The sequence below is a fragment of the Scyliorhinus torazame genome, chromosome 12 (genome assembly GCF_047496885.1).
Source record: "Scyliorhinus torazame isolate Kashiwa2021f chromosome 12, sScyTor2.1, whole genome shotgun sequence".
NCBI lineage: Eukaryota > Metazoa > Chordata > Chondrichthyes > Carcharhiniformes > Scyliorhinidae > Scyliorhinus > Scyliorhinus torazame.
In genome coordinates, this window is record NC_092718.1 from 212,087,384 (window position 1) to 212,111,921 (window position 24,538).

Genomic DNA, 24,538 nt, shown 5'->3' on the forward strand with positions numbered 1-24,538 from the left:
GACAGCGTGATGACGTTAGCAGGAGGCGGTACTGGGACAGCGTGCTGATGTTAGGAATAGGCGGTACTGGGACAGCGTGCTGACGTTAGCAGGAGGCGGTACTGGGACAGCGTGCTTACGTTAGCAGGAGGCGGTACTGGGACAGCGTGCTGACGTTAGCAGGAGGCGGTACTGGGACAGCGTGCTGACGTTAGCAGGAGGCGTTACTGGGACAGCGTGCTGACGTTAGCACGAGGCGGTACTGGGACAGCGTGCTGACGTTAGCAGGAGGCAGTACTGGGACAGCGTGCTGACGTTAGCAGGAGGCGGTACCGGGACAGCGTGCTGACGTTAGCAGGAGGCGGTGCTGGGACAGCGTGATGACGTTAGCAGGAGGCGGTACTGGGACAGCGTGCTGATGTTAGGAATAGGCGGTACTGGGACAGCGTGCTGACGTTAGCAGGAGGCGGTACTGGGACAGCGTGCTTACGTTAGCAGGAGGCGGTACTGGGACAGCGTGCTGACGTTAGCAGGAGGCGGTACTGGGACAGCGTGCTGACGTTAGCAGGAGGCGTTACTGGGACAGCGTGCTGACGTTAGCACGAGGCGGTACTGGGACATCGTGCTGACGTTAGCAGGAGGCGGTACTGGGACAGCGTGCTGACGATAGCAGGAGGCGGTGCTGGGACAGCGTGCTGAAGTTAGCAGGAGGCGGTACTGGGACAGCGTCCTGACGTTAGCAGGATGCGGTACTGGGACAGCGTGCTGATGTTAGCAGGAGGCGGTACTGGGACAGCGTGCTGACGATAGCAGGAGGCGGTGCTGGGACAGCGTGCTGACGTTAGCAGGAGGCGGTACTGGGACAGCGTGCTGACGTTAGCAGGAGGCGGTACTGGGACAGCGTGCTGACGATAGCAGGAGGCGGTGCTGGGACAGCGTGCTGACGTTAGCAGGAGGCGGTACTGGGACAGCGTGATGACGTTAGCAGGAGGCGGTACTGGGACAGCGTGATGACGTTAGCAGGAGGCGGTGCTGGGACAGCGTGCTGACGTTAGCAGGAGGCGGTGCTGGGACAGCGTGCTGATGTTAGCAGGAGGCGGTACTGGGACAGCGTGCTGACGTTAGCAGGAGGCGGTACTGGGACAGCGTGCTGATGTTAGCAGGAGGGGGTACTGGGACAGCGTGCTGACGTTAGCAGGAGGCGGTACTGGGACAGCGTGCTGACGTTAGCAGGAGGCGGTACTGGGACAGCGTGCTGATGTTAGCAGGAGGGGGTACTGGGACAGCGTGCTGATGTTAGCAGGAGGCGGTACTGGGACAGCGTGCTGACGTTAGCAGGAGGCGGTGCTGGGACAGCGTGATGACGTTAGCAGGAGGCGGCACTGGGACAGCGTGCTGATGTTAGCAGGAGGCGGTACTGGGACAGCGTGCTGACGTTAGCAGGAGGCGGTGCTGGGACAGCGTGCTGACGTTAGCAGGAGGCGGTACTGGGACAGCGTGCTGACGTTAGCAGGAGGCGGTGCTGGGACAGCGTGCTGACGTTAGCAGGAGGCGGTGCTGGGACAGCGTGATGACGTTAGCAGGAGGCGGTACTGGGACAGCGTGCTGATGTTAGCAGGAGGCGGTACTGGGACAGCGTGCTGACGTTAGCAGGAGGCGGTGCTGGGACAGCGTGCTGACGTTAGCAGGAGGCGGTACTGGGACAGCGTGCTGACGTTAGCAGGAGGCGGTGCTGGGACAGCGTGCTGACGTTAGCGGGAGGCGGTACTGGGACAGCGTGCTGACGTTAGCAGGAGGCGGTACTGGGACAGCGTGCTGACGTTAGCAGGAGGCGGTACTGGGACAGCGTGCTGATGTTAGCAGGAGGCGGTACTGGGACAGCGTGCTGATGTTAGCAGGAGGCGGTACTGGGACAGCGTGCTGATGTTAGCAGGAGGCGGTGCTGGGACAGCGTACTGACGTTTGCAGGAGGCGGTACTGGGACAGCGTGCTGACGTTAGCAGGAGGCGGTGCTGGGACAGCGTGCTGACGTTAGCAGGAGGCGGTACTGGGACAGCGTGCTGACGTTAGCAAGAGGCGGTACTGGGACAGCGTGATGACGTTTGCAGGAGACGGTGCTGGGACAGCGTGCTGACGTTAGCAGGAGGCGGTACTGGGACAGCGTGCTGACGTTAGCAGGAGGCGGTGCTGGGACAGCGCCCTGATGTTAGCAGGAGGCGGTACTGGGACAGCGTGCTGATGTTAGCAGGAGGCGGCACTGGGACAGCGTGCTGACGTTAGCAGGAGGCGGTACTGGGACAGCGTGCTGACGTTAGCAGGAGGCGGTACTGGGACAGCGTGCTGACGTTAGCAGGAGGCGGTACTGGGACAGCGTGCTGACGTTAGCAGGAGGCGGTACTGGGACAGCGTGCTGACGTTAGCAGGAGGCGGTACTGGGACAGCGTGCTGACGTTAGCAGGAGGCGGTACTGGGACAGCGTGCTGACGATAGCAGGAGGCGGTACTGGGACAGCGTGCTGACGTTAGCAGGATGCGGTACTGGGACAGCGTGCTGACGTTAGCAGGAGGCGGTACTGGGACAGCGTGCTGACGTTAGCAGGAGGCGGTACTGGGACAGCGTGCTGACGTTAGCAGGAGGCGGTACTGGGACAGCGTGCTGACATTAGCAGGAGGCGGTACTGAGACAGCGTGCTGATGTTAGCAGGAGGCGGTACTGGGACAGCGTGCTGATGTTAGCAGGAGGCGGTACTGGGACAGCATGCTGACGTCAGCAGGAGGCGGTGCTGAGACAGCGTGCTGACATTAGCAGGAGGCGGTACTGGGACAGCGTGATGACGTTAGCAGGAGACGGTGCTGGGACAGCGTGCTGATGTTAGCAGGATGCGGTACTGGGACAGCGTGCTGACGTTAGCAGGAGGCGGTACTGGGACAGCGTGATGACGTTAGCAGGAGGCGGTGCTGGGACAGCGTGCTGACGTTAGCAGGAGGCGGTACTGGGACAGCACGCTGACGTTAGCAGGGGGCGGTACTGGGACAGCGTGCTGACGATAGCAGGAGGCGGAGCTGGGACAGCGTGCTGACGTTAGCAGGAGGCGGTACTGGGACAGCGTGCTGACGTTAGCAGGAGGCGGTACTGGGACAGCGTGCTGACGTTAGCAGGATGCGGTACTGGGACAGCGTGCTGACGTTAGCAGGATGCGGTACTGGGACAGCTTGCTGACGTTAGCAGGAGGCGGTGCTGGGACAGCGTGCTGACGTTAGCAGGAGGCGGTACTGGGACAGCGTGCTGACGTTAGCAGGAGGCGGTACTGGGACAGCGTGCTGACGTTAGCAGGTTGCGGTACTGGGACAGCGTGCTGATGTTAGCAGGATGCGGTACTGAGACAGCGTGCTGATGTTAGCAGGATGCGGTACTGGGACAGCGTGCTGACGTTAGCAGGAGGCGGTACTGGGACAGCGTGCTGATGTTAGCAGGATGCGGTACTGAGACAGCGTGCTGATGTTAGCAGGATGCGGTACTGGGACAGCGTGCTGATGTTAGCAGGAGGCGGTACTGGGACAGCGTGCTGACGTTAGCAGGAGGCGGTACTGGGACAGCGTGCTGACGTTAGCAGGATGCGGTACTGGGACAGCGTGATGACGTTAGCAGGATGCGGTACTGGGACAGCGTGCTGACGGTAGTAGGAGGCGGTACTGGGACAGCGTGCTGATGTTAGCAGGAGGCGGTGCTGGGACAGCGTGCTGATGTTAGCAGGAGGCGGTACTGGGACAGCGTGCTGACTTTAGCAGGAGGCGGTGCTGGGACAGCGTGCTGACGTTAGCAGGAGGCGGTATTGGGACAGCGTGCTGACGTTAGCAGGAGGCGGTACTGGGACAGCGTGCTGATGTTAGCAGAAGGCGGCACTGGGACAGCGTGCTGACATTAGCAGGAGGCGGTATTGGGACAGCGTGCTGACGTCAGCAGGAGGCGGTACTGGGACAGCGTGCTGATGTTAGCAGGAGGCGGTACTGGGACAGCGTGCTGATGTTAGCAGGAGGCGGTACTGGGACAGCATGCTGACGTCAGCAGGAGGCGGTACTGGGACAGCGTGCTGACGTTAGCAGGAGGCGGTGCTGGGACAGCGTGATGACGTTAGCAGGAGGCAGTGCTGGGACAGCGTGCTGACGTTAGCAGGAGGCGGTACTGGGACAGCACGCTGACGTTAGCAGGAGGCGGTACTGGGACAGCGTGCTGACGATAGCAGGAGGCGGTACTGGGACAGCGTGCTGATGTTAGCAGGAGGCGGTGCTGGGACAGCGTGCTGATGTTAGCAGGATGCGGTACTGGGACTGCGTGCTGATGTTAGCAGGATGCGGTACTGGGACAGCGTGCTGACGTTAGCAGGATGCGGTACCGGGACTGCGTGCTGATGTTAGCAGGATGCGGTACTGGGACTGCGTGCTGATGTTAGCAGGATGCGGTACTGGGACAGCGTCCTGATGTTAGCAGGATGCGGTACTGGGACAGCGTGCTGACGTTAGCAGGAGGCGGTACTGGGACAGCGTGCTGACGATAGCAGGAGGCGCTGCTGGGACAGCGTGCTGACGTTAGCAGGAGGCGGTGCTGGGACAGCGTGCTGATGTTAGCAGGATGCGGTACTGGGACAGCGTGCTGACGTTAGCAGGAGGCGGTACTGGGACAGCGTGCTGATGTTAGCAGGATGCGGTACTGGGACAGCGTGCTGATGTTAGCAGGATGCGGTACTGGGACAGCGTGCTGACGTTAGCAGGAGGCGGTACTGGGACAGCGTGCTGACGATAGCAGGAGGCGGTGCTGGGACAGCGTGCTGACGTTAGCAGGAGGCGGTGCTGGGACAGCGTGCTGACGTTAGCAGGAGGCGGCGCTGGGACAGCGTGCTGATGTTAGCAGGATGCGGTACTGGGACAGCGTGCTGACGTTAGCAGGAGGCGGTACTGGGACAGCGTGCTGACGTTAGCAGGAGGCGGTGCTGGGACAGCGTGCTGACGTTAGCAGGAGGCGGTACTGGGACAGCGTGCTGACGATAGCAGGAGGCGGTGCTGGGACAGCGTGCTGATGTTAGCAGGATGCGGTACTGGGACAGCGTGCTGACGATAGCAGGAGGCGGTACTGGGACAGCATGTTGACGTTAGCAGGAGGCGGTGCTGGGACAGCGTGCTGACGTTAGCAGGAGCCGGTACTGGGACAGCATGTTGACGTTAGCAGGAGGCGGTGCTGGGACAGCGTGCTGACGTTAGCAGGAGGCGCTGCTGGGACAGCGTGCTGACGTTAGCAGGAGGCGGTACTGGGATCTCGGGCCAGAGCACTGATCTCGGGCCTGCGCAATGCCGGATTCTCCTGAGGGGGAACACCGGCGAGGACAGCCGGCATTCTTGAAAGCTGGTCACTGCCGTTGGGTTTATCCCACAATCAGGAACGCCGCGACCGACCGTTCCGCAATCTTCCCGACACCCACCTGCGGGTCGCGACCCTGACTTTGAAAAACCCTGGCTTAGGAGGGTAGGTGCTGACACGGGCTGAATAGCTCTCGCGTGGGTTGACGTGGCCTCTGCTTAATGGCTCATCTAAAAGACTGAGCCATCGGCAACGCAGCACTTCACCAGTACTGCAGTGGGAGTGTAAACCTAGATTGTTGTGCTCCAGTCTCTGGAGCTCTGAATTCAACGCACGACCTTCTGGCTCGAGAGGTGAGGGTGCAACCCACTGAGCCATCACATCACAGTCGAAGCAAATGAATTATATTTTTGGTTTTGACGGGTGTGTGTGTGTTGGAGGACTTTGGGGTCCTTCAGCACAAGGTAAATCTCTTTGTTTTTTCTAATGCGAGTATACTTTGGATTGCCTTCCGCACCTTGTGTGTCGAGCGGGGGGGGTGGGGGGGGGGGGGGGGGGGGGTGGAGAGAGAGGAGATAATCACATTTCTTTCACAATAGATCAACGATCGCAATGTTTTGCCGTTCCATTAGACTCTGTATTTTTCCTCTTGGTTTAACTGGATTGTTTCTGTGTGAGCAAATTGTCTTCTGGGTTTCTATTAACCCTTCTGTTGCCTTGTTCGATTTTTGAAAGGGGGGGGGGGCGTGCATTTATTTAGCAGCTTACAAGACGACAAAAGTTGCACGTCCCGGTGTAGCCACTGTCGTAATGCAGGAAAGGCAACAGCCAATTCACGCACGGCAAATCCCCACCAACAACAATGTGATAACGACCAGTTAGTCTGCTTCCGTAAATGTTGATTGAGGGATAAATATTGGCCAGGACAATCGGGGATGATTCCCCGGCTCTTTTTCGGAATCGTCGGATCTTTTGTGCTCACCTGAGAAGGTGGACACAATAGGTCAGTATGTTAACAATGGAGCTACGGCGAGGGGGAGCGAAGGTCACCGACCTGAAAAGTTAACTCTTTCTCTGTCTCTCTGCTCAGAGGCTGCCCGGCGTGTGTTGCCCAAAGAACATCGAACATACAGTGCAGAAGAAGGCCATTCGGCCCATCGAGTCTGCACCGACCCACTTAGCCCTCCCTTCCATCCTATCCCCGTCACCCGATAACTCCCTCCGAACCTTTTTTGGGTCACTAAGGGCAATTTATCATGGCCAATCCACCTAACCTGCACGTCTTTGGACTGTGGGAGGAAACCGGAGCACCCGGAGGAAACCCACGCAGATACGGGGAGAACGTGCAGACTCCGCACAGACGGTGACCCCGCGGGGAATCGAACTTGGGACCCTGGCGCTGTGAAGCCACTGTGCTATCCACTTGTGCTAACGTGCTGCCCATGTGGCGGTGTGGGGTGGGGGGGGGCAGAATAGTTCTCAACCATTTGCCATTCTCGAATTTTCCTCGGCCAGGTATGACGCGGACAGGGTGCAGCAAACCCCTTTCTCCCCGTTTCAAAAATTGGCTTTGGGAGGAAGTTCCAGAGCTCGGGGCGCAGGCAGCTGACGTCGTTGGAGGGGATGCTCGAGAGGTCAGGGTCAGACCGGCCTAGATATTTGGAGCTCGGGGCGTTTGCGGAGACCGAGAGGGGTGGTTTGACCTCGATGATGGGAATTTACTGAGTAGGTCAGTGAGCACACGGCTGATGGGATAGCTGACTCCAGTCGGTAGCTACATCTTTATGAGGTTCAGAAAGCAGATTGAGCAGGTGCTGGATTTTCCTGAAATAAGCAAAGCTTGTAAAACGGCAAATGCAGGGGATTAATTAATTAAGATAATCGCACCTTAACGAGGTGTGAAGAGTTTTTCACTAATGTGTGGAGTTTGCACATTCTCCCCGCGTCTGCGTGGGTTTGGTCCGGGTGCTCCGGTTTCCTCCCACAGTCCGAAGATGTGCAGGTTAGGTGGGGTTACGGGAATAGCGCGGGGGAGTGGGGCTGGGTGCTGTTTCAGAGGGTCGGTGCAGATTCGATGGGCTGCATGGCCTCCTTCGTGCGCTGTGGGGATTCCAAGCTGCTGGAAGACCTGTCCATGTTTGAAAGAGCCAGAGTTTTAAAATGGGAACCAGAGGAGCCTCATGGCAATGTCAAAAGGCCACGGTGAGGCAGAAGGTGTTAACTGCAGACTGCAAGAATCAAGCGGCGGAGAAGAAACGATTTGCATTTACGTGGTGCCTTTCACAACCTCCAGGTGCTCCAAAACCAATCCATCCACTGCTTCGAGAAAAGCAAAATACTGCAGATGCTGGAAATCTGAAATAAAAACAGAAAATGCTGGACCACACTCAGCAGATCTGGCAGCGTCGGTGGAGAGAGGGGCAGAGGCGAGCACTTCAATTCCCCTCCACCCTTCTGCAGAACCTGAACCGTTAAATCTCTTTCTCTCTCCACAGGCGTTGCCAGACCTGCTGAGTTGATAGTCACTGGTGTAGTGGAGGAACGGTGGTACCCGGTGCGAGCAAGGCAGGCTCCTGGAAAGACGCCCCGAGATGGGGGTTTACTCCTCTCTATGAATTATACACTCAAGGTCTCGAATCAGAACCCAAACCCGCAAGGTCGTGTCTTGCAGGCAGGAGTGTTGTCCGCTAAGTCACTGCTGACAGCCCACGTGGTACAATTACTGCCGCCCTAACTGAGATCAGGTAACCCGGTATGGACCACACAGGACTTCAGCCTGTCTTGCTCGGCGGACTGTATCGGGTGCATTTTTCCACTTGGCTGTCAGGGCAGTTTTGTTTACATTTTGACTGGGAGAACAAAGGCAATTACAGCACAGGAAGTGGCCCTTCGGCCTTCCAAGCCTGCACCGACCATGCTGCCCGTCTGAACTAAAACCCCCTACCCTTCCGGGGACTGTATCCCTCCATTCCCACCCTATTCATGTATTTGTCAAGACTCCCCTTAAAGGTCGCTGTCGTAGCTGCTTCCACCACCTCCCCCTGCAGCGATTTCCAGGCTCCCACCACTACCCTCTGTGTAAAAAAAACTTACCTCGCACATCTCCTTAAACTTTGCCCCTCACACCTTAAACCTATGCCCCCTAATAATCTACCCTGGAAAAAAATCTCTGACTATCCACTCTATACATACCCCTCATAATCTTGTAGACCTCTATCAGGTCGCCCCTCAACCTCCGTCGTTCCAGTGAGAACAAACCGAGTTTCTCCAACCCCTCCTCACAACTAATACCTTCGTACCAGGCAACATCCTGGTAAATCTTTTCTGCACCCTCTCCAAAGCGCCCGTGCCCTTCTGGTGGTGTGTGGCGAGCAGAATTGAACGCTCTGCATCACCGAAGGTTGCCTGGGCCAGAGGATGGGGCAGATACGGCAGCAGCCATTTGGCCTTTCTCACATTGACACCGAGACCTCCGGGGAGCGAGGGAGAGAGCTGAATGCCTGTGCTCCACTGGATCACCAGTGAGTCACTGACCCCCCCCCCCCCCCCCCCCCCCCCCCCCAATCAAAATAAAATCAGAACTTAATGCTGAGTTTTGGGATCTTGGTCTGGTACTTGGTGACCCACGACCTCCCTCCCAGGTTGTCCTTCCCACTCTGAACTCTCGCTCCTCCTCGCCTGGAGGTCCTGACACCTGTTGAAGTCATCTTCACAGGTACTGGTCTGTTCCTCGAGACCTCACCCAAACCGTTACCCTACATTAGATTTTCATTGCTGCACTATTGGTGTCCGTACCTTCAGATGCCCCAGCAGGAAACTTGGAATTCTCTCGGTAAAACTCCTCGGTTCTCTCTCTCTCTCTCCTTGAAAATGAAATGAAATGAAAATGAAAATCGCTTATTGTCACAAGTAGGCTTCAATGAAGTTACTGTGAAAAGCCCCTAGTTGCCACATTCCGGCGCCTGTTCGGGGAGGCTGGTACGGGAATTGAACCCGCGCTGCTGGCCTGCCTGGGTCTGCTTTAAAATCCAGCGATTTAGCCCAGTGAGCTAAACCAGCCCCTATTAAAACCTTCCTGACGACCAACCACTTTGACCACGCTTTTGATAACCTCCTCACGTGGCTGGGTGCCAAGCCTAGTCTGATAATCGCTCCTGTGAAACGCCTCGGCAGGTTTTTCTGAGTGTTATATAAACACACGGCGATATTGCGGCCGAGACCATGAATGTCACTGAGCCCATTTCTGGGCAGTGATTGTGAAAATGAAAGTGAGCCGAACACCCAGCTCCTCACAAGCCCTGGGGACACGTCGACCATTCTTGCAGCTCGACTGCGGTCCTGGATTAGATCTAGCCGGTCTTTGTAACAGAGATAAGCCAGGGAGGGTGTCATATTGCAGATTGCTGCACTCTTACCCGTACTTATATATCCATACTCCCATAATATACATCTATTCGCCTGTAATGCCCTGATTCTCTGTATCTGTACTCCCATAATGTACACTCTCTGTATCTGTACTCCCATAATGTACACTCTCTGTATCTGTACTCCCATAATGTACACTCTCTGTATCTGTACTCCCATAATGTACACTCTCTGTCTACCCGCCGACAGTTAGGATTTGGGATAGGTAGGTCTTTGGCTGGGGAATGGCCGGCGGTGGGTTGGTGGGAGAGACGGTGCGGTGGCGGAGCCAGGGAGGGCAGAAGGCTCGATATGGGGGATGCGGAATGACGTTATGGGAGGGGGGGGTGGCTCGATATGGGGGGATGCGGAATGACGTTATGGGAGGGGGGGGGAGGCTCGATATGGGGGATGCGGAATGACGTTATGGGAGGGGGTGGGGGTTGGGGGGGGGAAGGTGGTTACTTCGGGTGGGGGCCACTGTGCTAGCGGTTAGGCTAGTTGACAGGGGTGATGTGTGGGGGGGATAGATGTGTGGAGGGGGCAGGGTGGTTGGGTGGAGGTGGTTTTCTTTGTTTGTGGATGGGGGGGGACATCTAGGAAGGCAGATGGTTTGGGGATATGGTGGGGTAGGGGAGGGGGGGAGGGTTAGGAGGGCCGATGGGGTGGGGTGGGGGAGGGAGGGTTGGAGGGCCGATGGGGTGGGGTGGGCTGGTGGGGGGGGGGGGGTGGGGGGGTGGTTAGGAGGGCCGATGGGTTGGGGTGGGCTGGGGGAGGGAGGGTTGGAGGGCCGATGGGTTGGGGTGGGCTGGTTGGGGGGGGGGGAGGGTTAGGAGGGCCGATGGGGTTGGGTGGGGGAGGGAGGGTTGGAGGGCCGGTGGGGTGGGGTGGGCTGGTGGGGGGGGGGGGGTGGGGGGGGAGGTTAGGAGGGCCGATGGGTTGGGGTGGGCTGGGGGAGGGAGGGTTGGAGGGCCGATGGGTTGGGGTGGGCTGGTTGGGGGGGGGGGGGAGGGTTAGGAGGGCCGATGGGTTGGGGTGGGCTGGTGGGGGGGGGGGCGGGGAGCTGACGTGGGCTGAGTTGGAGTGGCGCAGTTGGTTAAGGGGAGTTGGCGGCGGCCATCTTGGGGGCTGGGGACGGGGGCCGGTGGGGGGGGGGTACTTTAATACCGTGTCGGACTCATGTCATGTCCCAGGTCTCGGACGGTGTCGGCGATGGCAAAGGAGTTGCGGGGGTTTATGAATTTGGCGATTGTGGTGGGATGGGGGGGGGGGTTGCTGCTAGTGGTGCCAAATCTGCAGAATTACTGTGGGGCAGCAAACATCGCAAAGATTAGGAAGTGGGCGGTGTTTGTTGGGGGGAGTTTTGTGGAGTTAGAACATGGAACATACAGTGCAGAAGGGGGGTGTGCAGAGAGGCCTTTGCCTCCTTGCTAGCCCGGAGGTAGATATCGCTTGGGTGGCAGGACCCTGAGCCGCCTCGGGCGGGGGCGGGGCGGGGGCGGGCTATCAGGGGTTCAGAGGAGAGATTCTTCTCGAGGTGGAGATTGTTCATCAACTTTTCCAGGGAGTTTAAAGCGTCAGTGGGGGGGGGGGGGGGCTGTTTAGATATGGTTATTGCATGCTGTGTGTTAATGTTGCTGCTGTTTCTCTGGGGTTTGTTTCTATATGAAAACACCTTCAATAAAAATATTTTTTGAGAAAAGGATCCCGAGGAGTTTTTTGACAGGGTGGATGCGGAGAGGATGTTTCCACTTGTGGGAGAATCTAGAATTAGCGGTCACTGTTTAAAATTCAGGGGATGGGGGGCGGCACGCGGCGCAGTGGTTAGCACTGGGACTGCGGCGCTGACGACCCGGGTTCGAATCCCGGCCCCGGGTCACTGTCCGTGTGGAGTTTGCACATTCTCCCCGTGCCTGCGTGGGTTTCACCCCCACAACCCAAAGATGTGCAGGGTGGATGGATTGGCCACGCTAAATTGCCCCTTAATTGGAAAAGAAAAATATTTGGGTGCTCTAAATTTATAAAAACTATATAAGGGGATGCTCTGTACGACAGAGATGAGGAGATTTTTTTTCTCTGGGAGGGTTTTGCGTCCTTGGAGCTCAAAGGGTAGTGGGAGCAGAGTCTTTAACTATTTTTAAGGCAGAGCGAGCTAGATTCTAGATTAACCAGGGAGTGAAATGTTATCGGGGGTTAGGCAGGAATGTGGGGTTGAGGTCACAATCAGATCAGCCATGATCTTATTGAATGGCGGAGCAGGGCTCGAGGGGCCGAGTGGCCTCCTTCCGCTCCTAAATCATACGTTGGTATAAACGCACATGCCTGAGTTCCCAAGGAGGATTGCAGTGTATTGTGTGCGGGGTTTCATATACACACACACACACACACCCACAGTCTGCAATCCAGCGTTCATTGCGGTTTTCTCTTGGGCTGCACAGCCTTTCCCAGCCCCCTCGCTGCCAGGATGTAACACTTGCCAGTCGCAGCTGTGACCGTCGGTTCACAATTGGCACCTTTGAAAAGAGAACTCGGCTCCATTCGGGGTGTGTGGATGTGAAGTCTCACTGATTGCACAGAGCTGGGAAGTAAGAGTGAAAAGCCTATATTTAGGTTTGCTGTACCGGGTGTGTCGTTCATCCCAAAAGGTTTTTGAAAGGATGCTAGTGGCCGGCTCCGTGAGCCACTGCGACCCATGTGGTACATTTAATGTAACAAAATGTCCCAGGGTGCTTCACACAAGTGACCAAACAGGACACCGAGCCGCCCAAGGAGATATTAGAGCGAATGGCCTTTTGGTCAGAGCTGTAGGGCCCACGGTTCGCCTTCATTGGTGAGAAAGCAACTTGCAGGGCCTGAGAGAAAAAGGCAGGAGAGTGCACTTAGTTGAGCTTCTCTTGCCGGGAGCCAGCACAGACCCGACCGGCTGAATGGCCTCCTTCCGTGCTGTCAGCGTTGCGCGAGAGAATTGGAGAAGTTTCGGGAGGGGATTCCCTCCTCAATCCCTTTCAGAGCATAGAATTCCTACAGTGCAGAAGGAGGCTATTCGGCCGATCGAGTCTGCACCGACCCTCGGAAAGAGCACCTTATCTGGGCCCACTCCCCCACCCGTAACCCCATCTAACCTGCACACCTTTGGACACTAAGGGAAATTTTGCATGGCCAATCCACCTAACCGGCACGTCTTTGGAATTTGGGCGGAAACCAGAGCACCCGGCGGAAACCCACGCAGACACGGGGGAGAACGTGCAAACTCCACACGGACAGTCACCCGAGGCCGGAATTGAACCCGGGTCCCTGGCGCTGTGCGGCAGCAGTGCTAACCACTGTGTCACACCATGTTCCTTTAGGCCCTCTTCTGAACCAGCCTTTGTCATTACAGTCTCCCCATGTAAGATCTGCTCCGACTGAGTATCCGTTTCTGATCAAGAGCCTGGCACTGTTGTTTTATGTTAAATTCGCAACAAGTTATTGGAGGAGGTGGAAAGACAGAACTGCAGTTATACAGTTAAATGAGTTGGTGATTGACAAGCAAACGAGGGATGGCATTTTATCGAAGTAAGCTGTTATCTGTGTCATTGCTTTGTAAATATTGCATACAAGGTTGTGAATCTTTGCCTCCTCTATAATCTAAGTGTCATCTCACTGAGTTGAAATTTGAACATGAGCGACACATTTTCTTTCTTTGCAATCAGCAATGGCAACACATTAACCCAGGTGAAACGTGACATGGCTTCCCCATGACCAGCCTGGGGGAGCAGTTCAGGAGCTCCTGTCAATGTGTGTGTATAGAGCTTTTTGTTTTTTCACGGAATGTGGGTGTTGCTGGCTCGACCAGCATTGTTACCCATCCCCAATTGCCCTCGAGTGGTGGTGAGCTGCCTTCTTGAGCTGCTGCAGTCTGTATGGTGCAGGTACACCCACTGTGCTGTTAGGGAGGGAGTTCCAGGATTTTGACCCACCGATAGTAGTTAGCACTGCTGCCTCGCGGCGCTGAGGACACGGGTTCGATCCCCGCCCCGGGTCACTGCCCGTGTGGAGTTTGCATGTTCTCCCTGTGTCTGCGTGGGTCTCACCCCCACAACCCAAAATGATGTGCAGGGTAGGTGGATTGGCCACACTAAAATTGCCCCTTCATTGGAATAAAAGAATTGGATACTCCCAAGTCAGGGTGCTGTGTGACCTGGAGGCAAATCTCCAAGTTGCGGTGTTCCCATGCGTTTGCTGTACTTGTTCTTCGAGGTGGTAGAGGTCGCGGGTTTGGACGGCTCTGTTAAAGGAGGCTTAGTGGTACACACGGCAGCTGCTGTGAGTCTATGGTGGGGGTGGTGGATGGGGTGCCAGTGAAACGTGCCGCATTGTGCTGGATGATAGAATCATAGAATTTACAGTGCAGAAGGAGGCCATTCGGCCCATCGAGTCTGCACCGGCTCTTGAAAAGAGCACCCTACCCAAGGTCAACACCTCCACCCTATCCCCATAACCCAGTAACCCCACCCAACACTTAGGTCAATTTTGGTCACTAAGGGCAATTTATCACGGCCAATCCGCCTAACCTGCACATCTTTTGACTGTGGGAGGAAACCGGAGCACCCGGAGGAAACCCACGCAGACACGGGGAGGACGTGCAGACTCCGCACAGGCAGTGACCCAAGCCGGGAATCGAACCTGGGACCCTGGAGCTGTGAAGCAATTGTGCTAACCACTATGCTACCGTGCTGCCCCTGTGATCTCAGGCTACTTTTAAGTGTTGGAGCTGCAACCATGAGGTACACAAGCGGTCAACAGTTGTCAAGTCCTAGGAAAGGGTCACTCGGACTGCGAGATAATGTGAAGACGGGGAGAATGTGGGGAGGAGGAACCAATGATTTTCAGCACTGTCGCTCTCCGACACTTCACCCATCGAGACCACAAATAGAAAAATCCAAAGCAACTGTTTTTTTTTTAAATTCTGTTTTCCATGTCTCGCTTAGTCGCCCTGCAGATGCCTGAAGGACTCCTGATGTTTGCCTGCGCGATTGCTGATATCATCGAAAGGTAGGACAACAACTCATTAAATTAACAGCTTTGAGCAGCAATCCACCGGGCCAGTTTGGGCTTGTAAGTAATTAAAGGCGATCTGAGTAGACATCGCACTTGTGGAGAATGTAGGACTCAGTTGCTTGGGTTTGTCTGTTGTTAAGGATGATGTGTTTGGTCAGATGGTTATTTCTTCCATCAAGTTTACAGGGCGGTAATGGGTCAAGGTGTTACAATTCACAGCTTTGTCAATGACTCAATTTGGTTCCTAATTAGCTGAAGAATTAAAGAGAAGATAATGGGCTACATGTTCAATGTCATAAACTGTGAAAGGGAAGCTTTGAGTGGTTTATATTTGTCATAGTTGAACCCTGGAGACATAGCTGCCACCTTCACTTCACTCACAGGACAAATAACTGTAAGGTGTAGCAGACGGTAAACATGTAATGTTGCATTCGTTGTTGCTGCCGAGTCCCCCTTGATGGGGGGAATTTTCCAGTGCCGTTTGAAGGCTGGAGCTGGGCTGTGTGGGATGGGGAATGGACATAACGGCTCTTTAATTCCGATGTCAGGAATTACAGGACGTTGTCCTTGAAACAAGGGAGAGAAACCCAAGTTATCAAAGCAGGATTTGATTTAGCAGTTACCTGATTCAAAATAAGTTTCTGGAACATACCTCCTCATTCACCTGAGGAAGGAGCAGCGCTCCGAAAGCTAGTGACATCAAAACAAACCTGTTGGACTTTAAGCTGGTGTTGTAAGACTTCTTACTGGATTCAAAAAGTGACTGTGTGTGAATACCACTTGTGGAATACTCGGCAAAGCCATTGCAACACATTCCATTTTCACGGGGAAACAAACAAAAAAAAAAAAGAATGATGGGAATGTCATCCCACAAAACATTGGGGGAAATCCTGAATTCCATACAATCAAAAAGGGATTTGACTTCTTCCCTGCAAACCAGTGGCAGCATTGGATCACACGACAGCCTTATATAAAGCAGATTTTATTTTAATAACTCAATGAGTGGGGATGTTTTGTTTCCAGTGACGGAAGGATTGGCCACGGATTCAAGGAAATGGGCAACAGGACCAGAGGCAACTTCAGGAAAAACAATTCTACACGGCATGTTGCTGTGATCTGGAATGCACGACCTGGAAGAGGAGATAGAGGAGGAACTTTATTTGAATAAATTTAGTGTACCCAATTCTCTTTTTTTCCCCAATTAAGGGGCAACTTAGTATGGCCAACACACCTACCCGGCACATCTTTTTGCGTTGTGGGGGTGAGACCCACTCCAGACACGGGAAGAATGTGCAAGCTTCACACGGACAGTGACTCGGGGCCGGGATCGAACCCGGGTCCTCGGTGCCGTGAGGCAGCAGTGCTAACCACTGCGCCACCGTGCTGCCCCTTCAGGAGGAATGTTCAAAAGGGGATTGGAGGAATACTGGAAGAGTGAAGTTTGCAGGACTGAGGCAAAGGACTGGGACTAACTGGATAATTCTGCCAAATTATGCCATGGGTGGGGGTGGGGGGGGGGGGGGGGAAGGGTGGCACAGAGGTTAGCACTGCTGCCTCACAGCACCAGGGACCCTCGTTGAGTTCCAGCCTCGGTGACTGTGGAGTTTGCACTTTCTCCCCGTGTCTGTGTGGGTTTTCTCCCACAGTCCAAAGATGTACAGGTTAGATGGAGTTACAGCAATAAAGCAGGGGAGTGGGCCTAGGTCGGGATGCTCCTTTGGGGGGGTCGGTGCAGACCTGTTGGGCCGAATGGCCACCTTGCGTACTGTAGGGATTCTATGAAGTCTATGAAGCCTGTAGCCTTTGGGTGGGGTAACTGAAAAATGTAAAAATGTCTTTATCAGGAATTTGGAAATGGTGAAATGATTCCTGATTTCAACACTAATCGCAAAGAGGAGGAAGAATGTTTCACCTCAGCTGTTTATGCAGAGCTGGAAGATTGTCATCTCGTACAGGAGCTTGGGAGAACAACCTGATATTATAGGTTATTATTGGTGACCTAGGGCATTACCTCATTGTAAGTGAGGCCATTTAACCCCTTTAACTTGTTCCAACATCCAGTTCAATCATGGGCGATCTACATCTTAATTCCTTGGTTCTGTAACCCTTAATCAGAAAAATAACATTTACCAATCTCAGTTTTGACATTTTAGGCAGCAGGATCAGTTTGCATTGACTGACCTTGTATCAAAGGTGCAAAGGTGATTTAATGAAGAGTTTAAGATGACTAATATATTTGGTGGGGTAGATAGAGTTGAGGGGAGTTTTTTTATTCGTCCATGTGGGAGTTGCTGGCTGGGCCCGCATTTATTGCCCGTCTCTGAGGGCATTTAAACATCAACCACATTGCCGTGGGTCTGGAGTCACATGTAGGCCGGACCAGGTAAGGACGGCAGATTTCCTTCCCTAAAGGACATGAGTGAACCAGATGGGTTTTTATGACAATCGACAATGTTTTCATGATCACCAGATTAATTCCAGATTTTTATTGAATTCAGCTTTCACCAGCTTCCCTGGCGGGATTCGAACCGGGTTCCCCAAAGCATCACTCTGCGTCTCCTAATTACTAGTCCAGCGACAGTGCCACCTATGCCACCGTCTCCCCAAGGTCCAGAACAAGGGGCCATAAGCTGAAAATGAGAGCTTGCCTGTTCAGGGGGGGAATGTGAGGAAGCACTTCACACCCCCCCCCCCCCCCCCCCCCCCCCCCCAAATACCAAATAAAACGAGTTGGGGGCTCGGGGACCAATTAAACATTTCTAAACATATGTTTGTTAGTCAAGGGATATTTAGGGGGGTTACAGAGCCAGCAGTGGTTGACTTGAATTGTGGAGGAGGCTAGAGGGGCTGAATCGCCTCCTATTGTTATAATTCCTAAATCCCAAATAATTGTTGGATGACATCAAAATCGGACCTCTCTAGCCTCTGGGTTGTAAGGAAGCGTGAGATACGTGAGGAGGCTATAGATACAAATGTACGAATGAGGAGCGGGCCTTTCGGCCCCTCAATGGTTTGAGAGCCAGGGAAGGAGGCCATTAGAGTCTGAGATGGTTCGGTGAGCGCCGGTCAGAATCCGACGAGCATGATTGCAGTTGTGACCACTTTAGAAAAGAAAGTTTATGAGAGTGACGTTGGAATTGGATGGTCAGTTTCTAGCATTGCAAAAAAAAAAATGTTGAGTGCTGCGCAAGTGTTCTGAGAGTCCGGCTGTGCGGTTTTATTGTGGACTGTGTGGCACAGTTGTGACAAAAGCTCATCGACCTGAAACGTGAAGTGTTGCTCTCTCCACCTGTCGGGCCTCTCCAGCCTCCCTCTGTTCCTGTTTCAGATCTCCAGCACCTGCAGTGCTTTGCTTCTGCAGTGATCTGCTGGTTAATTTGACTTGATGCAGCAAAGTAACGTACCTCGTACCTCGCAGTAATTGATGACTCTGCTACTCACGGCCCATCCAAGCATACTCGTTTGTTTAAGAGGAGCAGCTGAAATAAAAGAAGCGATTGGGATGACGGCGGGCTGCTACAGCTTTAGATGTGGGAGGGAGATCGGTCCCCAAGTCCTTTTGGAATTGTAGTCAGTGCTGTCATCCAGAATACGTGGCAGCCTGTTTGTGCACGGCAAGCTCCCACAAACAGAGATGTGATAATGATCTGGTTTCTGCGTTGTTGATTGAGGAATAGACACTGTCCAGGACACCATGGAGACCTCCGGGTGTTTTGGTTCCACGGTTTAACGTTCGTTCCTCGTGCCATGAGTTTCTGTGAAGCGCGGCTGTTGCTGTTCTGCAGGCAGACACGACAGTGCAACGCAACTCCGCAAGCAGCAACAAAGTAACTGTGACCCGTTCCAGTGGTTTTGGGTGCTGTTGGCTGGGGGAGGAATGTTGGCCAAGATACTAGGAGAACTCCCTGCCCATCCGCGAATGGTGCCTTGAGTCCGTGTATGGACAGACAGGACCTCAGTCCAATATACCACCCCAACAATGCGGCACTCTCTCTGCTCAGCACCGAGCTGTCATCTTGGATTCTATGCTTAGATCAATATTGAGGCACAAACAGACAACCTTCTGACTTTGAGGCAAGTAGCAGCTCGAGTACAGAAGCCGCTCCCCTTGCTCATGGCTATCATCTATATTGTGTTGTATAATCTTTGTGCCAAAATTATGCTTTATTCATAAAGTTTGTAAAGGTACGTTACACAGTTCAAATTTGCCATTACATAAAGTGCTCAAGTAGCAGCTCGAGTATGGAAGCTACTCCGTACAAAGTCAGAAGCTACACACTATATGTCATACCTAACCGCCTGAGGGGCTTTACCCAGTTCCCAGCCCCTCCAGGCCTTAGACAGTGATCTTTCGCGATTCTGTGGCAACTGCACCAACCTTCAGTGTGTCCCTCAGCACAAGGACCTGGACCTCGGAATATGGCGCTCTGCATCGCTCAGTCGGGGGCACCTGTTTGCACTGGAAGACCAGGAAGTTTTTAGCAGACCAACAAGCGTCTTTTACCGAGTTGATGGTCCTCCATCAACTGTTGGTATGCATCTCAGAGTGCCTCCCTGGGAAAAACCCAGAGCGGAGAATCCTGCGTCACGGAGCTGCTCGGGATGAACCACGACCAAAAACCACCTCGCCTCTCTCCAGGCCTTCTTTGCAAAGGCCAATTCCACAAGGAGGTGGACAACAATCTCTTGCCCACCGCAGCTGCTTCAAGGACACGGCGTGGAGGGAGGGAGGTTCCAGGAGTACAGAAAAGATCTGCCGGGGCAGCTACATCTTGGCGATTGTTTGTAAGTTCTGGTTTTGAAGTATTCTGCCAAACTGTTGTATCGGGTAATGGAAAATAAACCAGCAGACGTAGTAGCGCTCTGCCTTTCAGTCTCTCAACAAAGTCTGCCTGTCCCTAATGCACATTTCCACTAGTCTGACCAGATATACCTTTAATATCATTGTTAGGTCATGAGCCGGTTTAGCCTAGTTGGCTGGACAGCTGGTTCGAGGCCAGCAGCGCGGGTTCAATTCCCGTTCCGGCTGAGGTTATTCATGAAGGACCTGCCTTCTCAGCCTTGCCCCTTGCTGAGGTGTGGTGACCCTCAGCTCTCCCCCTCAAAGGCGAAAGCAGCCTGTGGTCATCTGGGGCTATGGCGAATTTACTTTAGTTAATGAGCCACAGTTTAATTAACATTTCAAAAGGGTAAAACGCAAAGATCAGGGCAGTGGGAATAATTGGATGGCTCCCACCAAGGAGCAGGCGCTTTCACGATGGGCCGAATTGCCTCCTGTGCTCTATTGTTTATTAATTTATATTGCGCCTATCTGCAGCTCACCCTGAGACGGAGACTAATCTGCGAATGATGGAAGTCTTGAGGTCAAAAGGCTGAAAGTGTGGGTCCATCAGTGACTGGAAAATAAAATGAGAAGCTTTCGGAGTTGTACGATAAAGTTAATTTAAACCCTCGAACCGCTATGGTAGGATTTGAAATCGCCGTCTCTAGGTTACTAACACAGTAGCCTATCCGCTGTGCCGCGGTTGACCAAGGCAGGACGATTGAGATAAAAGCAAATTGCTGCGGATTCTGGAATCTGAAACAAAAACAAAAAATGCTGGAAAACCCAGCGGGTCTGACCGCATCCGTAGGCGGAGAAGGCAGCTAACGTTTCGAATCTGCGTGACTCTTCAGAGCTAGGGAGAACTGAAAGGATGAGATTTACACTGTTGGGGAGGGGAAAGAGGGCAGGGTAGAGGGCCAGTGATTGGTGGAGGCTAGGGAGAGATTGACAGAGCTGTCGTGGACAAAGGGAATGTAAATGGTGGTGATCATGGCTAAGCAGGGCGCTGATAGTGGTGCATTAAGAGGTCAGAATGTGCAAATGGCACCCGTGTGGAGTTTGCACATTCTCCCCGTGTCTGCGTGGGTTTTGCCCTGTCATAATATCCACTCGTGTGTATATAATGAGATACAGACAGACAGTGACTGACACACGGAATAACCAATAAACACACGGGACACAGAACAACCAATCACCAGACAGCACACTGCAGGGGACACCACCGCTATAAAACACACAAGGCATCAAGACTCTGCCTCTTCTCACTGGATACAGCTACAGAGATAGTCAGGGTGCACAGTGCAGTGAGCACCGTCTCCATGTGACAGAGAGCCAGTCTGGTCAAGCCAGGCAGAGGTTATCAGTTTGGATTAATAGAGTGTCAACCCACAGCAGATTATGTACAGCAATCAGCTGGTTCAATAAAACAGTGTTGGACCGGAAGCCTGTTTCTAGTCTCACTGCATCCAGTTGCAGTCAGTGTTAAACCAACTCATAGAACACATCAGCCCCCACAACCCAAAGATGCGCAGGGTAGGTGAATTGGCCACGCTAAATTGCCCCTTAATTGGAAAAATGAATTGGGTACTCTAAATTTATTTTTAAGAAAGAATGTGCTAATGGCAGAGCAAAGGTAAGCAATGTGTCAAAGGAAAATCTGGAACAGGGAACAGACGGCCATTGTGGGGTGAGTTGGGGCAGGGGAGACGGTGGTAAGGGAGAAACAAGATGGAAAGGGGGGATTGATGGTTAAATTGATAGAAATACAAATGGGGTGAAGGTGGAGGAGAGAGTTCACAGTCTGAAGTTGTTAAACTCCATGTTAAGTCCGGAAGGCTGTAAATTGCCTAATTGGAAGATGAGGTGCTATTCCTCCAGTTCGCGTTGGGCTTCACTGGAACATTGCAGCAGGCCAAGGACGGGCATGTGGACATGTGAGCAGGACGTTGAGTTGAAATGGCAGCGACAGGAAGGTCTGGGCCCTGCTTGTGGACGGATCAAAGGTGTTCTGCAAAGCAGTCACCCAGTCTGCGTTTAGTCTCCCCAATGTAGAGTAGATCGCATTGGGAGCAGTGCCTGCAATGGACCAGATTGAAGGAGGTGCACGTGAAGCGCTGCCTCACCTGAAAAGAGTGTTTAGGCCCTGGGATGATGAGCAGGGGGGAGATAAAGAGGCAGGTGTCGCACCTTCTGCGGTTGCATGGGAAGGAGGTGAGGTGTTGGGGGCGATGGAGGAGTGGACCAGGGTATCCTGGAGGGAACGGTCCCTGCGGAATGCTGACCGGGGGAGTGAAGGGGAAGATGTGTTCGGTGGTGGCATCATGCTGGAGTTGGCAGAACTGGCGGAGGATGATCCTTCAAATGCAGAGACTGGTGGGGTTAAAGGTGAGGACACGAGGGACCCTGTCCGATTGAGATGCATGTTTCTGGCCTTAGGTTATTTGCAAATGAAAATTGATTTCACAGATGCGGAGGGAGAGAGAGAGAGGCCTGTTGTTTGATGTGTGAGACACATATCATCGAGGAGCAACAGTCCACACTTTGCATGCTTCCTCCCTCAAAAACCAGAATTCAAAGAAGCTGCCTGATCCTCCGAATCTGTTCATTTTGTGATCTCGGGGAAAGACCAGTGTCGGGGCAGAAGAAAATCCGCTAACTGATCAAAGGACCTCAGGACACTGAAGGTTCATGATAGAATTAATTGAGGCTTTCTCCGGCATCCAAAAGTCTTGGGAATTTCTCAAGTTGGAATCGCTGCCGCAAGCCATTGAGGGAAGCAAACTTTTGCCCTAAACATTTTCAAAGTCAGCCCGCGGGCAATTGTTGTAGTGTCGGAAATATAGCCGCTAATTGTCACACAGCAAGCTCCCACAAGCAGCAATGCGGTAACGGCCCAATAATCTGATTTCGCAATGATGCTGAGAGATAAATGTCAGCCAGGCCACAGGGGACAACTCTTGGGCTCTTCCTCGAAATGGGATCCGTTAATGCCCGCCTGAGAGGGCAGGTGGAGGCCTCGGTTTAATGTCTCATCTGGATGTTAGCACCTCTGACAGTGCAGAATTCACGCACATGTTGCTTTGTAAGTTTATTGTATCCAAAACAAAGACATTAATGGAATATAATGGAATATAAGTCATAATTTGACAATATCTGGCACTGCCAGGGTTTTTAAGTGCTGACACCTGATACTGTAGGCGGATGATTCTCCCAATTATTCCTGTGGGGATTGCAATGTCATTTCTATCTTGTAATGTGACAGGTTACAAGAAGTTAAGCGATTTTTATTGGTTTCCATTGTAAGCTATTTTGTTTTGTTTCTCTCCCCAAAGAGCAGATCTTTCAACTTGAGATTATGATACAGCTCTGCTCGCTTCGTAGCATTGTTGTCTCTCAGTCAGAGGGTTGTCGGTTCAAGACCCACTGCAGGACCTGAGCGCACAATCTCGGCTGACATTGAGTAAGTGCTGCGTGGTGTTCTTGATAAGAGGTTAAACCAAGGCTCCATCTGTCTTTTCCAGCAATTCAGGTGGATTAAAAGATCTCCCCTTGCTTTCAGAAGCGGCCTTCCTTTAATACCCTCTTTGATACCCCCGCAAAAAAAATAAAAAATAAGATCACTCAGTTAGTCATCTCGCTTTTCTTTATGGGACCTTCCTGTACACAAAATAGCCGTTAACAATACCGACTGGACTCCAAAGGCAGTTTGTTGCGTGCCGTGTTTTCTGATGCTCGTGAGGAATTTCAGAAGGAACTTGTTGCAGGTTTGCAGTTTACCTGAGAATCTTTGGCTAATCCTCGAGGCCGCGAATAAGAAATGCTTTGCACTGTATCCCTCTTTGGAGGCTCAGCTGAGCCTTATTGCCAAACCTGCCGGTTCGTTTTTGAACATGGAACCCTTCTGCCCAAAGTGACACGGACGCCGTTATTCCCATTCACGTGGACCGGAAATTAGCAGCTGACCTACGACCCTCTCCCCGTCCCTCGGGGGGGTTGTCCAGTCGGCCTGCCAGGTGAATGGGTGTCGCGGTGGTCAGCACTGCTGCCTCACAGCTCCAGGGGACTCGGGTTCAATTCCGGCCTCGGGCGACTGTGTGGAGTTTGCACGTTCTCCCCGGTGTGTGCAGGTTAGGTGGATTGGCCGTGCTGAATTGCCCCTTAGTGTTATTGGCCTTGATCATTGCGCAGGTACATGGGGACAGGGCCTAGGGAGTGAGCTTAGGTGGAGTGCTCTTTCGGGGGGGGGGGTGTTTGGTGCAGACACGATGGGCCGAATGGCCTCCTTCTGCACTGCAAGGATTCTATCAAATGCGATGCCCATTCCTGGAGGACCAAAGTTCCTGTATTGTATCGGATGTGGTTCCCAAGTAGCTATGGCCTGCTCCCTCAGAATGAATGGAGCTGTCAGTGGTTTAAAAATAACTGTACAAATGCAAGTCGCAGTGTATTACAAAGAATTTACACCATAGCAATAGATATCTCAGATCCAAGTTCTACTGCAGAATCCTCCCATCCGTACTCCTCTCACCTCATCGATGTATCCTATTCCTTTCTTTCTCGTGCTTGTCCAGTTTCCCCTTAATTGCATCTATACCATTCACCTCAACGGTTCCCTGTGGCAGTGAATAGCACATTCTAACCACTGTCTAGGTAAAGAATGTTCTCCTGAATTCCCTATTTGATTAGTGGCGACTTCATATTTATGGCCCCTCGTTCTGGTCTCGCCAGCAAGTGGAAACATATTTCCTATGTCTGCCCTAAAAGATCCTTTCATCATCTTTAAAAACCTCTATCGAGTCACCTCATGGCCTTCTCCCTTCCAGCCTGTTCAATCTTTCCTGATAACCTCTCAGTTCATGACATTTACAAACCTTTTTTAAAAAAAAAATAAAAAAAATTTAAAGTACCCAATTATTTTTTTTCCCAATTAAGGAGCAA

General features: G+C 53.1%; 1 protein-coding gene across 2 annotated transcripts in view; it reads left to right on the forward strand.

The window, feature by feature from the left end:
* The window catches only part of dph1 (diphthamide biosynthesis 1), a 1,014,294-nt gene that overhangs the window by 105,322 nt on the left and 884,434 nt on the right, over window positions 1–24,538 (forward strand). The window contains exons 1-2 of one of the 2 annotated variants that reach the window (XM_072469878.1): window positions 5,714–5,795; window positions 14,706–14,769. In XM_072469878.1, the coding sequence (XP_072325979.1) occupies window positions 5,729–5,795; window positions 14,706–14,769 (131 nt within the window). In that variant the 5' untranslated portion in view covers window positions 5,714–5,728. Of the gene's footprint in view, window positions 1–5,713; window positions 5,796–14,705; window positions 14,770–24,538 lie in introns of those variants that run through there. The other variant, XM_072469877.1, reaches the window with a different exon arrangement.